At 55.4% G+C, this 14947-nt stretch overlaps 5 protein-coding genes across 5 annotated transcripts; 4 read left to right on the plus strand and 1 right to left on the minus strand.

Annotated features, from left to right (window-relative positions):
* Positions 1-5: 5 nt before the first annotated feature.
* On the plus strand, positions 6-838 carry C8Q71DRAFT_707931 (uncharacterized protein; the record flags this gene model as incomplete). Its single annotated transcript, XM_047920585.1, has 2 exons — positions 6-429; positions 474-838. Coding segments are annotated over 2 exons (789 nt in total), but the record flags the coding sequence as incomplete, so codon positions are not given.
* A 390-nt stretch (positions 839-1228) lies between these two features.
* On the plus strand, positions 1229-2234 carry C8Q71DRAFT_42911 (uncharacterized protein). Its single transcript, XM_047918498.1, has 3 exons — positions 1229-1755; positions 1808-2084; positions 2132-2234. Exons 1-3 carry the CDS (start codon positions 1576-1578, stop codon positions 2149-2151), a joined length of 477 nt encoding a protein of 158 aa, XP_047778697.1. The 5' UTR covers positions 1229-1575; the 3' UTR covers positions 2152-2234.
* Positions 2235-6780: 4546 nt separating this feature from the next.
* C8Q71DRAFT_695047 (uncharacterized protein) lies at positions 6781-7287 on the plus strand (the record flags this gene model as incomplete). Its single annotated transcript, XM_047919904.1, has 1 exon — positions 6781-7287. A coding segment is annotated over one exon (507 nt), but the record flags the coding sequence as incomplete, so codon positions are not given.
* Positions 7288-7326: 39 nt separating this feature from the next.
* Positions 7327-8747, plus strand: C8Q71DRAFT_834910 (uncharacterized protein; the record flags this gene model as incomplete). Its single annotated transcript, XM_047926419.1, has 1 exon — positions 7327-8747. The coding sequence occupies one exon, from the start codon at positions 7327-7329 to the stop codon at positions 8590-8592; it is 1266 nt and encodes a 421-aa protein (XP_047778699.1). The 3' UTR covers positions 8593-8747.
* A 394-nt stretch (positions 8748-9141) lies between these two features.
* C8Q71DRAFT_708123 (uncharacterized protein) lies at positions 9142-9375 on the minus strand (the record flags this gene model as incomplete). The annotated part of the gene is made up of 1 exon (XM_047920598.1): positions 9142-9375. A coding segment is annotated over one exon (234 nt), but the record flags the coding sequence as incomplete, so codon positions are not given.
* Positions 9376-14947: the final 5572 nt, after the last annotated feature.

The following is a 14947-nucleotide window of genomic DNA, read 5'->3' on the forward strand; positions in this document are numbered from 1 at the left end:
CCGTCGAGCGCGACGACCTCGGACTGCAGGCACTGGCCACCGTCGAACGCCGTATCCGCGTGGGGCATGCTCACGACCTGCTGGACGGCATAAAGCAATCGCTGAACCATCAAGGTGCTTTCCTGCTCGACAAGCGCAAGCACGCGAGGGGCCAGAAGGACAACACGCGCTCACAATCACAAGTTAATGCCGCAGTCGCGCGGACGCGTAACATCGCTGGGATGTACAACTACAACCGCGACCGCTTGATCGCGCTGAGCCGCGAGGAGTCGGACGTTCTTCCATGGATCAATCTTGACACCGATCTCAAGGGCAAAAATTGGAACAAAGCACGTCAGCTTGGAGATAGTCGGGAGGAGCAGAGTTGGATATGGACGGTGGTTCCTCCGTGGAGGTCAGGGGTGCAAGTTGAGGCTTGGCAACTCGAAGGTAAGTGAACGTGGTTTCCTGGCGACGTCGTAGCATGCTGACAGCTATGTTTGCAGTTGATCGCGTGCAATGGTTCCGAGCCAAGGCGGAGATGACCCGAGCGAACGAAGAAGTGAACAAACTTCATGCCGAGTTCAAGCGGACGATCCTCGGCTTCAAGAACATGTCAAATGCGTGGGAGGCGGTCTCGACGCAGCAGATGTTGTCGCGCGGGGCGCAAGCGTATGCGAGGAAGAAGGCAGATATCTTCAGCAAGATGAGTCTACAGTGTGCGAACGCCTTCGCGAGCACACGAAGAGACCACGAAGAGAAATGGGATTATGCTAAGGTGAATCAAGCATTATGCAATAACAAACGACTGATCCTGTCCTGCTCAGGTCGTGACCGAACAACCGCACCAGGAGGGTGAAGGGAAGTCTTCCACACGCGAAGATCATAGCTCATTGCAGTGAGAGTGAGCCGGCGACAGTGCAGTCCGGCGTGTGGGCCTACGATGCATGCGTTGCGCGCTGCGCGGCTGAGCGCATCGAGGTTGTACAAAGGTGTTGTCCGATGGTTACTGGCACTGATGAAACAAACATTCCATCGCTTCAATATAAGCCGACCGCCCATCTGGGCCTATTCAAACTAGCGGGCCAACCAGTCTCCCCATCCACCCGCCCCCGAACTCTCTCATACCCAACGTCTTCCTCTGATCAATGTTACTAGCTCCGTCGGTCCGCGCGCGTTCACCCTCCGCAATATCACCCAGACCGTGCACGGGATGTTAAGGAATGCGGACGCAACACTCAATACGCGCTTCACGCGCTATGCTTCTACTCTGGTCGCCAACAATTCCGTACGTACCGACGCGAAAGCGGCGCCTCCTGGATGGCGTGGCCTTCCCGCTTTCACGGGTCTACACCTGTGTCCGAACCATCTACTTCCGTGCAGCGATTGTCCGAACCATCTACTTCCGCGCAGCGACTGTCCGAACCATCTACCTCCGCGCACTAACTATCTACCTCCGCGCAGCGCCTAGTCGCGCCGCTGCTCTCCATCTCGCGCCGAGTCGCTTTCAGCAGACCGCGCCTCTTCCTCCCGCCCAGTCGCTTTCAGCAGACCGCGCCTCTTGCTCTCGCCCAGCTTCCTCTCTTACAACCTACCATGTCCTTCTATCTCTGCGCCGCCCCTTTCCTCGTCCTCTACTCACCGCAAAGCCGACGGTTCGCGCGTCACTCGGGTGAATACCACGTATCGAAGAAACTACGGCCCTGTCTAGTCACCGCCGTCGACGGTGACTGGATCTGCCTCGCTCCTTGCTTATCGGCTCGCCCGGAGAGCCAGGTAGACTCTCTGTATTGTCGTCTTCTCGTCGTCTAACGTCTCCAACCTCAAGATGAAGCGCTCCTCCTGGAGCATCGTCGATTACGGCAAACACGGCCCCACTCTCCCCGACCACCCTCTGCACAACGCGCCGGTCTTTTCTATTCCTCTGCGCTCCCGTCGGCAGCGTGGCTGGAAAGCGACGTCGTGCTTCGTTTGGACGCGCGATGAAGGCGAATGGATCAGCATCGCCGACTGGGAGTCGACTCTAGGGGCGCGCGTCCTGGACTCCGACTTCGACCTGAGCCCAGGGCAAATGGCGATCTTGCGGGGAAAGCATTGGGCGATTTGTACGTCTCTCCTTCTGCCTTGTCTGATCGCGCTGACTTTGGGACAGGGGGAGGGAACCAGGGCTAATGGTGGCCAGTCGACGCAAACGTGTTACCTACTCGCAAGTGTGATCATTGTAAAGTCTCGTTGAAGTTACTCCCATCCCTCTCCTCGTCGATACGACCAGACATGCAGTCTCGGCCGCTGTTTCTGACGCAGCCTGTACCTTCGATGCAATCTCGAGCTGTCGTGCATGCTGTACTTACGGCACCTCGCGCGCCGCGTTCAACCATCTCGTATGCTACCCTGGAGATCCTCGAGCTCGCATCTTTCCCGCTGGCTCCGTCGCTCCGCCAGCCTCCTGCGTGCCCAATGTATGACCCTCTATTGGGTGCGACTACGCCGGCACGCGCTACCTCGGCTCGACAACCACAACTTATGGACACTATCCATGTGCCGGCAGGCCACCTCGAAACTCAGCGACAGTCTCACTAGCTGCGGACCATGTCGAGGGGCAGCCTATGCCACGGGCTGACCACCGGACGAGCCATCGGCGCGACGCTGCTACATACCCCTGCTTCTCCGCCTGCCATGTGGCTTATCCGTGGTGCACTGGAAGACACAAGACGTACATGACACGCGCCACCCGCTTTCGTTATCCTAGACTGGTGTGCCCTCTTCCTGTGTCGATCCATCCCTCAGCTCCGCCCACGATTTATCAAGCTGCAATAAGACTGGAGAAGCGGGGAAGATGAGGAGGACACCGCTGGCAGGGTAACGAGGCAAGGTGAGCATCTTCTCGTCTGCAGAGTGTGACCAATATCGACGAACCAGCAGCACGACCGCGCAATGCTCCGCTTCCAGCGACAATCAAAGCCGCGCGACTCAACCCGCACGCGATACACGCACGAGCGCGCCGTCTACAGGGTCAGCCCCCAGCGCGACCTGCTCGCGGCGGACTCACTTGAAGGCGGAAACGGTAGCTTGAGGGCGCGTACGACGCACCACACTCGGCCAGAGCAGTACGACCTCCTAGCTCTGGTCCGTGCATCACAACCACGGACGCCTGCACTGCGAAGAGTGCTCCTCGGCCTTTGCCTGTTCGAGCCCGTCGTTGAGAGGAGTCGGCACGCAAGAGCGTGCCGACGACCAGGCGAACCGCCGGCGTGACGCTTCGTGAGGCAGGGAGGAGAGGACTAGCTGGCAGGCTTACCAACCTAGGTGAGTGGTAGCTACTTCATCGCCTCCTCCACGTCATGACGTGCTCGTTCCGATGAGCCAGCGGCGGCTGTATGTGCTCGGGAGCAGTTCCTCGAGCTCAACACGTCTCCCGATGCACCCGAACTGGACGCGGCGGCGCCTGATACGCACATCCTTCACCCTATATCCACTCAGTCCAGCCCTTCCAACGTCGTTCCGCGCGACATCGGCGCACAACGGCGCGTCGACTGCGAGTACAATTCGACATGTTCGCGCCGACCATGTACCCTTGTCAGCTGAGGTGCATGCCGCCAACCTCGACACAACTATGGGTGTCCCGATCGGATACCGACCTCACGGGATGCTGCGATTGCGACCCGAACGTAATCCCGTCACACCTGCGACCAGTGAGTGTTCCCCCGACCAACCTTCCTATCCGCTACATGCTCATCTGCGATGCTATGTGCTAGTAACCTGTTATCCCAGCTGAGTCCGCGCTAGCCAGCCCCGGCACCGCATAGACCGGCCTTGTCGTCCAGCCCGCCATCGCGAGTAAGAGGTACGGTCCACATCATCAAGCCGCTGCCACCGCTAGCAACAGTGCTCACTGCACCGAGCAACGTCAGGGTCTCCTCCCCAAGTGTACAAGCAACGTCGCTCATCGTACCGCCCCGACCGTGCGACTCGCCGCCCGACGGGATGGCATCACGATGAGAGGTCACTGTCCTACCTCCACTGCGCGACACCCATGGCGTCTCCATTGCAGCGATACCCACCTCCTGTATGCTCTCTTGCCTTCCTGGCCTTCCGCTACCACAGCTTACGCTCTCGCTACCAGTCCTCGTCGCCACCACCCTATGCACGCGCACTAGGGGGTCTCCCCGGCATGGATTCATATGGACTCATTCAGTGATCGTCACTGTAGCCCTGTACACTGCACAGGACCGACTACTGTACGTCGTCGTGCTGGTAGGGTACGTCGCGGATGATACTATGCGAGGGTTATGCTGTGAGTTAATGTAGTTACGATTCGGAGGTGGCTTTGTTACTGGATTAGTAGAGTGGCTATGTAGTGGCTTTGCTACGGATTAGTCGTTGATCTTCGGTGATTTACGTAGTTTCAGGAGGCGGTTTCGTAGTGGATTTGTAGTGGATTTGTTAAGGATTAGTAGTTGTTCTTCGGTGATTCGCGTAGGTTTAGGAGGTGGTTTCGTAGTGGACTGGGGTGGGTACTCGGTGGATTTGGAGTGACTTTGGAGGGGATCATTGATTGGCTTTGGTGTATCAGATATTGCTCTAGGCTGATGGCTTAAGACTTGATCCAGTGTTAATTGAGTTCATGCTTAGACTTGATGCAGTGTGAATGTGGTATACCAAGGCAGTAAGCCTGTGTATTTGGGATGCACATGTACATCAACACCGACTTAGATAGTAGAGACAGTGGATTACAAGTGGATCTATAGTGTATTAGGTAGTGGCTGTGTATTATGCTGACTGAGACAGTAGATTACAAGTGTATCACACTGGCTCAGATAGTGGATCACAAGTGTATCAGTAATGTATCAGGTAGAAGCTGTGGATTGTACTGACTTAACCAGTGTGTTGAGAGTGTATCAGTAGTGTATTAGTGGTGCATTAAGTACTATGAGGATTAAGACTAGAGATTCAACATGAATCAACAGTGTATTAGTGGTGTATAAGTGATGTATTAAGGGACCTCCTTAATGCATTTGTAATGCACTCAGATTTAGGACATGACTTAGCAGTGGATCAAGACTGTATTGGATTAGGATTAGATTAACAGGGGTACAAAAGTGTGTAAATCAGATCCAGGGTTTAATTCATTAATGAATGAAAGTAGATGCACTTAAACTGACATCACTGAGTTGGGACACCACTCCCAGAAGACGATGCGGCGACCCTGGCCCTGGCCCTCTCAGAGGATGAAATCCTCGACTCGATCAAGAAAGCTGGCCCTGGCAAGGCTGCTGGATTGGACGGCCTACCATACGAGTTATGGCTTACCTTTCACGAACGGTGGACATGGTGCACGTCTCGATCTGAACACAAATTCAACTGCCTGGATTTCATGCGCATGTTATACTGCGACATCGACAGGTACGGCGTCAGCAGCCAAACAGGTTTCGCTGAAGGATGGATGTGCCCTCTATACAAGAAAAAGGATAAGCGCATCATCGAGAACTACCGCCCGATCACGCTACTCAACTCTGACTATAAAGTATACACCAGAGCTCTTGCCGGAAGAATAGGCAGAGAGGCCCAAAAGATTATCCACCCCGACCAGGCGGGCTTTGTTCCCGGTAGGCTGATCACTGACCAGACACAAATGTGCCGTGTCATGGTCGACTACGCTGAGGCAACCGAGGAGAACGGCGCGATTGTAGTGCTCGACCAGGAGAAGGCGTATGATAAAATCAAACATGACTATCTCTGGCGCGTCTTAGAGAGATTCGGCCTCCCAGCTGCCCTGATAAGACGCATCCGCAGCTTGTATGAGTTCGCAACAACGGTGGTGATCGTCAACGGCGAAATGAGCTCACCATTCCGAGTCATACGCGGGGTCCGTCAGGGTGACCCGCTATCATGCCTGCTCTTCGACATAGCCATCGAACCACTGGCTTGCGCCCTCAGACGCTCGTCGCTGAGAGGCTTCCGAATCCCAGGTGTTGCCGAAAAACTAATCGCTACGCTCTTTGCTGACGACACGTCAGCGTTCCTGTGTGAACACGATAGCTGGGGCCTACTTTGGATCATCTTGAAGTCCTGGTGTGTGGCCTCCGGAGCGAAATATAACGGTGACAAAACAGAGGTCATCCCTGTAGGATCGAGTGAGTACCGGGAATCCCTGCTCACATCGAGGTGCATCAACCCCGCTCGCCCGGAAGACACGATACCAGGGGATGTAAGAATCGCAATGGATGGCGAAGCGGTACGCATCCTAGGAGCGTGGATCGGTAATAAGGTAGACCACGTAGCGGTCTGGACACCGACCCTGCTGAAAGTGGACCGCTTCCTGGAGCGATGGGGAAAGTGCCACCCCTCCCTCACGGGCAAACGCCACATTGTTCAGATGGGTCCCGGAGGGATGACACAATACCTGGCGGCTGTCCAGGGCATGCCGAAGCAGGTGGAAGAAGCCCTGACATCAAAGATCAGAGCGTTTGTATGGGACGGAGCGACTACGGCTCCAGTGGCGATGTCCACACTAACACGCCCGATTGTGGAGGGCGGCCTCGGCCTACTCGATGTTGCTACGAGGAACGAGGCGATTGATCTGATGTGGATAAAGCGGTACCTAACACTCACCGAAGACAGGCCCCGGTGGGCCTACGCAGTCGACATCCTACTCGGTCGAGCGGTGTCAAAGGACGCTGGCGCAATCAGGCGGAGCGCGCAGCTCAATACATTCCTGCAGTCCTGGTCACCCGCTGTACATAACAGCTCACCTCTGCCGAAGTATCTCAAGCGGATGCTAACGACGGCGAGGAAACACAACCATCCAAAAAGCTCCGCTCCCTGAACAACACGAGAGTCAGTGACTGCCTGCGAGACAATCATGACGTACGTTTGGTTGCGGATCTCCTGCCGCTGGCCCGGCGCGAATGTTACAACATCGCAAGAGCCATGTCAAATGACTTTGTTCCGGAGGAATGCGCCTGCGACCTCTGTAGGTCTGACTCCACCCGTGGCTGCAAGAACCCAATGAACTGCTGCAAGGCTGCTGCTTTTTTGTTAGCCCAAGTGCAACCGAAATGGCATCCCGACCTGGTGTCCCCGAAGGATGGGTTAACCCTGACGCGAAGAAGGAAGGAACAGAACATAAAGGCCCTGGATGAGGCCCAGGGTGACATAACCTTCGACCCGTCCCTCACCAGTAGAGGACATGTCACGGAAGCTTTCCGAGCTTTCGTTGACCCAAACGTTCACGACGAACCTCCGGCGATCAGGGCTAGACGCGGTCGCATCGTAGAGGACGAGGCAGTCACGGCTTACGTCGTCGGCCCTATACAGAGGGCGTCCCTCCCCCGAGGGGCCGAGCCAATGCCCCTGGACTACGGTTTCGTCTTCTATCCCGAGGCCGGCGGACGCGCCGGTAGGGGCGCGCTCGTGCGCCCCTTTGATGTCATCCCAGTGACGAGTCACTCCATCGGAGAAGCGGTCGCAGCCCTGAAAGTGGTGACAGGCACGCCCCGCGACGCCCCCCTTAAAATCATCCTGTCTACGCAGGCCCTGGCAAAAGACATGACGGAACGCCTCCAACGATGGGAGGACAGAGGCTGGATTGGAATCGCAGGGAGCCAGGTTCTGAGGGCTTTGGTGAACAAACTCCGCCAGCGATGCGCGCCGACCATTTTCGGTAAAGCCTCTAACAGCGCTGAGTATACGATACGGAACAATGCCTGCGACCTGGCTAAAGAGCAGTTCCTAGCCCAGACAACCACCATGATCCGCCTGTCAATCGACAAGGCCTTCGACCTGACAGGCGCGAAGCTGTCGACGCTTACCCAGGCAATAGCGTACAGAGGAATACGGGACCGACTCCGGGTGCAGGACCGCCCACGAACAGCCGGACAGGTTCAGCGGACAACTGACAACTCGAAGGGGCCCGGGCTGCGCGCCGCGACGACGGCAGAACTGTGGACGAGCATACGACATAAAGACTTCCATAGGAAGATTGTTGACTTCCTCTGGAAAGGCATGCATGAAGCCCACAAGATTGGCCCCTTCTGGGCACACATATCGGGCTACGAAGAGAGAGCCGACTGCCCAACGTGCGGGTGCAGAGAAACTTTGAGACACATTCTAACTGAATGTACTGCCACGGGCCAGGCTTTGATCTGGAAACTCACCCAAAACGCATGGAGGAGAAGATCCAAGACATGGCGGACACCGTCCCTGGAGGACGCCCTGGCAGCAGGCCTAGGCCGCTACCCTCGAGGAGTAGGCGAAAAGCCGAGAGAACCCCTCGCTCGCCTATGGAGGATCCTGGTGTCGGAGGCAGCGTACCTCATCTGGAAACTACGCTGTGAGCGAGTGATCGGACATGAGGATGACCCAGAGTGGCAACACTCCCCTACCGCTACAATACAGCGATGGTACGCCTCTCTGAATAGAAGGCTACAGCTCGACCTGGTGGCGACCAGGAGGAGCTTCGGACGGCTAACAGTCTCGAGACGACTCGTTTGGTCCACATGGACAGCGATAGTCGGTGACGAACTTGGCCTACCGGAAGACTGGACTTTAGTCCCGCGGGTTTTAGTGGGTATTGACCCGGAAGTATGTAGGATCGAGGAAGATCCCGGGTAACTGAGCCCCACACTGGCCGTAAGAGCCGTGCGTAAATTAGCATTTTTCCCTGGTAAGCATTAGCGGGCGCAGCCCGCACGCTGGCTGGACCAATGGGGACGACCTATTGTCGCCTGCCAAGGTTCATATAAGCCATCCAAAAAAAAAAAAAAAAAAAAAAGATATTCTGGTGATAGAAACACGGCTCCTTGGACAGCAGGAACGCGCATATATAGCTAAGTATATGCCATACAGGAATGGAAGCAAGCAGACGTAGGCATGTAGCGATGACACCATCTGCCTATACTAGGGAAACACGCGAACGTTGCGTGGGCCACGTTGGGCATTCTCGACGACTACATATCCGCGCCTGCGAGATGATACGTGTGTGGCGCGCAAACCCCAACCCTCGTCTACATGTATAAAGTCCCAATCGTGGCTAAATTTTGGGACTGTACAGAACGCGAGGACAGTAACTTACAATGCTCGACTCAAGCAAAGCTCCGAGTCAGACAAGAAAGTTGTATCCAAGATCAAGATAACATACTAGGTAATGTTAGAAAATGCTGCTCACACCCATTCAAGTTCAACTATGCCGGCTTCCTCAAGCTCATCAAGGATACTCTGCAGAAGCACACGGTGACCACGATATCTCTTGCTTGCCCAAGCCGCCTGTTTACCCGACAGTCCACGGCGGTACGCATCCATGAAACGCTGGGATCGCACGAAGAAGCGCCGTATTGAGTCGAGAGGGACGGCATCGAGCGCGGAGTGTGTGTTCCGCTCGAGATGAGCCTCGAGCGTCCATTTACCGTCCTTAGGTTGCCTCGGGGAGCACTTTGCTTCTATTTGCCCGGCAGACAGACTGTATAAGTTCCGCACCAACTATCGTTACCACACCCTTCGCGCTTCACTGCCCTCATGGCCACTCCTTGGTCACCGATGACCTTTTACTCCGAGAGTCAATTCCGCACTCCGCTAGAAAGCGAGCTGTTTGCACAAGCAGTAGCCGATGCTACCGAGGCCCAGAAACTTGCCAGTGAATTCATCGGTCTGAATCGATACGAGGAAGCAGAAAGGCTGCACCTCCGTGCCTTGGAAGTCAAACTGCGTATTGGGTGCCCGGAGGCCAGCCTCGCCATCTCATACAATTCAATGGGAGCGATGTACACTAGGATGGGTCGTCTAGACGAGGCCAAGGAATATCTTCAGAAGGCTCTTCACATCCGAGAGGGCAATTCGGAGTGTGGCAAGTGTTACGTCAACGTTTGTTTTCCTTTATTTTGCGCTTGACCGTTGTACTACCTTAGCATGGGCCCAACCCCATGACGCTACGCTTCTAGTCTTCGGACTACTTCGCTGTTCGCTCCGGTCCAACCCGGGGCAGTTCACGTGATCTCTGACTCAGTATGACTCGTCGGGACTCGTCTCTTACTCATACCTGACTCATCGTTTATGACTCGGTCCCTGACTCGTCATGACTCACTTCCCCGCGCTCCTATTGGCTAGGTAGTTGTGACTCGTCCAGGACCTGCCCTGAACTCCCCATGTATATAAGACCAGTGTACAGTAGCGGTCGAACCTTAGTTCGACCTGGTTATCTATTGAAGCTTCACCAGCTCCTTGGATATCAGAAAACTCCCCGCTCGACCTGCTAGACGGACTTAGCAGCGTCTTCGACCATCCTCCCCATCCAAGGACGATTAGAACCTAAGGTCCCTACGTTTAGGGTTAGGTTGAGAGCTAGTGCTCTAGGTGTCACGCTTCGCGTAACATAAGGTCGAACTGATCTTTACGCTCCGCCTGCTCAGGCGCAGAGCCCACACATCTTCACACACGCTTCCGGAGTGCCCCTCCGTCTAGGGGACTCCCCATCCACCACGGACTACCGAGTTGAGATCGAACCCGTTACCTACGGGCTCCCAACCCTACCGAACCTCTGGTGGAACGACGACCTTCGCCTCTTCGAGTATCAGAACGACACCGGTGAGCACAGACCTGTGCTTGTGCAAGAACCAGAACGAGAAGGAGAGAAGCGCATTTGGGCCTTCTTCCACGACACTGTTCCCCTCGAAGAGCAACAGAAACAGACCCGCGCCTACCTAGACACCAAAGGAAAGGCTGCCGAACGGATCAGGAAGATCCAAGACGAACGACCGAAGCCGGCGACTCCAGCGGCTATCCGACGAGAACTCTCGAAGCACGAAGCTACTTCCCCTGCAGTAGGAACTAGCCCCCTGGTACACGTTGTACCCGAAGTAGGCACATCCCGCCTTACCCAGTACTCCTCGAACCTCGCTACAGGTGTCGAGAAGAAGCCTCTCGAACCGGAACTCGAGACGCAGTCGAACGAACCCGAACCCGAACCCGAACCCGAATCAGACGACGCAATGTCTACCACCCGCACGAACACGGCTACTAAGCTTGAGGTCCCCGCACCTGACAAGTTCAAGGGACAAGCTACCGATGCGAAACCGTTTATCCGACGTCTCGAGATGTACTACAGCGCAACAGGCAACGCCGATGCCAACGATCAACGGAAGATCGCTTACGCTCTCCTCCTCATCGACGACAACAGCGATGCTTTCTACTGGAAGAAGTTGCACATGGACGGAGAAGCTGATGCCCAAGAAGAAGGCAAGCATGCGTTTGAGTCTTGGAAAGACTTCAAGGAGGCCTTCTTGAAGGCATTCCCCGTTTATGCCGAAGGAGACAGAGACTCGATAATGCTTACAACTCTAAAGCAAGGAAAGACTCCCACCCCTGCCTTCATCCCCAAATTCCGATCCATCGCGTCCAGGACCGACCTCTCTGATAAGACCCTCTCCGGGTTCTTCAAGAGGGCAATCCGCCGTGATCTCCTTGACAAGGCAATGAATATGGAACCACCCACGACCCTGCAAGGGTGGTTTGACCTTGTCCTCCGACTCGACTCCCGCCAGATCTACAATACCAATTACTACGAGGGAGGGAACAGCGGAGGTAACAACCACCGCTCCTCCTACCCCTCTGGACGAGGCAGCGGACGATTGGACGAACCTATGGAGATCGACGCTATGGATCAGAGGGAACGGCAACGTCACCAGGAACTGGGCCTTTGCTTCGGATGCCACAAACCCGGACATCTCCTCAGGAACTGTCCCGAGAAGAGACAGAACCCGAAGTTCACCCAGCGCAACCGAACTTCCCCACGCCGTGTGCCCGCCTCCTCTACCCACGTACGAGAAGTTACTCCCGCCTACGTACGAGAAGTCTTCCAGGAACTTCCGCTCGAAGAACGCGCCCCGCTCTTTGAGCAAATGTCGAAGGATTTTTGAGTGGGTCTGAGTCATCGATGCGCCCAGACCCCACCTATGCACTCCACATATCCCATGTAGTAACAGGAATCACGCAATTCAAAGCCCTTTACTTTCCTCTCATGGTGATCGGAGTGCATCAAGACATCGAAACGGAAGCTCTCATCGACAGCGGTGCAATGGCCACGTACATCCACCCTCGTCTTGTCATCAAACTACGCCTACCCTCGGTACCCCTTGTCCGACCCATCCCGGTCTTCAACGTAGACGATACTCCCAACAAGAAGGGAACCATATCGCACGCCGTCGCCCTTCGCTACCGATGGAAGGGAACAACCAAGCTTGTTAAGGCGTACGTTGCCGAGATCGGAAGACAGGATCTCATTCTAGGCCATGAATGGCTCCAGAAGGAGAACCCCATCATCGACTGGAAGACAGGCGAGCTCGAGTTTGAAGACCAGACGTACTGGGCCAAACGCGAGCAGAATGAACAGCTTAGCAAGGCGGAAATCCTACGAACTGTCAAAGTGGAGCTACCTCCCGCTCCCGTCTATCGGATCCGCCGACAAGTTGAGGAACCACCCGATCGGGCCTGCAGCCCCGAAGAACCCCGCGAACCAACCCCACCTCGACGAGCGACCGTCGAGGATGTTCCCGAAGAAGAACACGAGCAAGCTGTAGATGCTCCTCAGAAGGAAGTTGTAGCGGAGACTTCTCTCTTGGACGAGCCAATTGAGGAACTCCCCAACTTCCCCCCTATGAACCCACACCCTGAACCGCCCGAGAGCGAGGAAGATTATGAAGCACGACTCCGGTCCATGACCGAAGATCTGGACCCTGACGAATTCCTGGCATCGTATGCCCCCGGTGCAAACTACTTGGCAACACTCGCTTTTGTTGAGACACCATTGACGCAGGAACACGAAGACACCCCGGAGTCCCTGCCGTCCAGGCATGCTATCAATCGGATGATACGAACCGGCACCGGCGCACTAATCCCCACGGCATTCTCAATTGGACGAACCACCACTGCCACCGAGCTAGCGCTCTCTGAGTGGGTTGGAAAGAAGCAGAAGACGGTCGAGGAAATCGTTCCTCCCTATCTGCACGACTTCCTCCCGGTATTCGACAAAGTAACGGCATCTCGACTCCCAGAGCACACCGAGTACGACCACGAGATCAACCTGAAACCGGGGTTTTCGGAGATGAAGACCCAGGTTTACCCTCTCAGTCATGCTCAACGCGAGGAACTTGACAAGTTCTTGAAAGAGAACGAGTCGAAAGGTTACATACGACCATCCAACTCTCCGATTGCCAGTCCTTTCTTCTTCGTTGGAAAGAAAGACGGAACGTGGAGACCCTGTCAGGACTACCGAAAGCTGAACGAGAATACGGTCAAAGACCGCTACCCCCTCCCCCTGATCTCGGACCTCATGGACAAGTTTAAAGGCGCAAAGATCTTCACCAAGATGGATCTGCGCGCCGGCTATAACAATGTCCGAATCAAGGAGGGTGATGAATGGAAGGCAGCTTTTGCGGTTCCCGGATCCAACCAGGGTCCACCACGACTATACGAACCCACGGTCATGTTTTTCGGTCTATGCAACTCGCCCTCGACGTTCCAACGGATGATGAACTCCATCTTTGAAGATATGCTAGCTGAAGGCTGGCTAGTCATCTACATGGACGACATCCTGATCTACTCCGCGGACACTGCGACACACCACGAACGGACTCGCCGAGTTCTCCAGCGCCTTAAGGACCACGACCTCTATCTCAAACCCGAGAAATGCCACTTCGACGTCACTGAAGTGGAATTCCTGGGAATGATAATCCGACCGGACACCATCGCCATGGACCCCGTGAAAGTGAGCGGAATCGCTGACTGGCCCATACCCGAATCAGTCAAACAAGTCCGCTCCTTTGTCGGATTTGCGAATTTCTACCGACGGTTCATCCTCCACTTTTCTGAACGTGCGCGACCACTGGTGGACCTCACAAAGAAGGACGTACGATGGCATTGGGACGAGGAGCAACAACTCGCCTTTGAGGATCTGAAGCACGAGTTTACGCGTGCTCCCACCTTGATCATGCCGGATGAAACCAGGCCATTTGCTCTTGAATGCGACGCCTCGAAGTTTGCTACCGGCGGTGTCCTGCTGCAGAGTGATGCAAATGGAGACTTGCACCCCTGTGGCTTCATTTCCCAGTCCCTGAACCCCGCCGAACGGAACTACGAGATCTACGACCGCGAACTTCTCAGCATCATACGCGGTCTGGAGACCTGGAAACACTATTTCCTTGGTAGCCCGCACAAGCTCCAAATCCGCTCAGATCACCGTAATTTAACCTACTGGCGCACCGCGCAGAAGCTCAATCGACGACAAGCACGATGGTCACTGTTCCTCAGCGAATTTGACTACGAACTGGCACACGTCCCTGGAACGCAAATGACCATCGCCGACCTTCTATCCCGACGCAGCGACCACGATACCGGGGCTGATGACAATGACGACATCGTAATGTTAGCCCCTCAGCTCTTTGTGCGAGCCATCAATGCAGATCTCCTCGATCGCCTACGAGACTGCCATGAAAAGGAACCCATGGTAAAGGAGGCTTTCGATGCCCTCCTTGGCAAAGGACCTGCACCTGCAAAGACCTCGCTTACGGATTGGCAGACGGACGGAGACCTGGTATGGTATCAATCACGTGTGTATGTTCCCCCGGATGCGGGACTCCGACGGAACGTAGTACGCTTGTACCACGAACTCCCCTCCGCAGGTCATCCGGGCATCCACAAGACGACCACCCTCGTGCAACGCGACTTCTGGTGGCCTGGAATGGGACAATTCATCGCACGATATGTCAAGGGATGTGGAATCTGTCAGCAGATGAAACCGAACACGCATCCCACTGTGACCCCTCTCATCCCAATCCCGCCACAACACCCCGCCACACCGTTCTCATGCCAAACAATGGACTTCATCACTGCACTCCCCGAGACTCCCCGCGGACATAATGCTATTTATGTCGTGGTGGACCACGACTCTACGAAGGGGGTAATTTTCATCCCATGCACG

Source organism: Rhodofomes roseus (assembly GCF_022264815.1).
Source record: "Rhodofomes roseus strain CIRM-BRFM 1785 chromosome Unknown C8Q71scaffold_10, whole genome shotgun sequence".
NCBI classification, from domain to species: domain Eukaryota; kingdom Fungi; phylum Basidiomycota; class Agaricomycetes; order Polyporales; family Fomitopsidaceae; genus Rhodofomes; species Rhodofomes roseus.

Excerpts from the sequence above, each read along its gene's own strand:
- C8Q71DRAFT_42911 (XM_047918498.1), top strand. The coding sequence starts at position 1,576 with ATGTCCTTCTATCTCTGCGCCGCCCCTTTCCTCGTCCTCTACTCACCG. Across the intron at positions 1,756-1,807 it reads CGGCTCGCCCGGAGAGCCAG|ATGAAGCGCTCCTCCTGGAG; the intron begins GTAGACTCTCTG and ends TCCAACCTCAAG. Across the intron at positions 2,085-2,131 it reads GGGAAAGCATTGGGCGATTT|GGGGAGGGAACCAGGGCTAA; the intron begins GTACGTCTCTCC and ends ACTTTGGGACAG.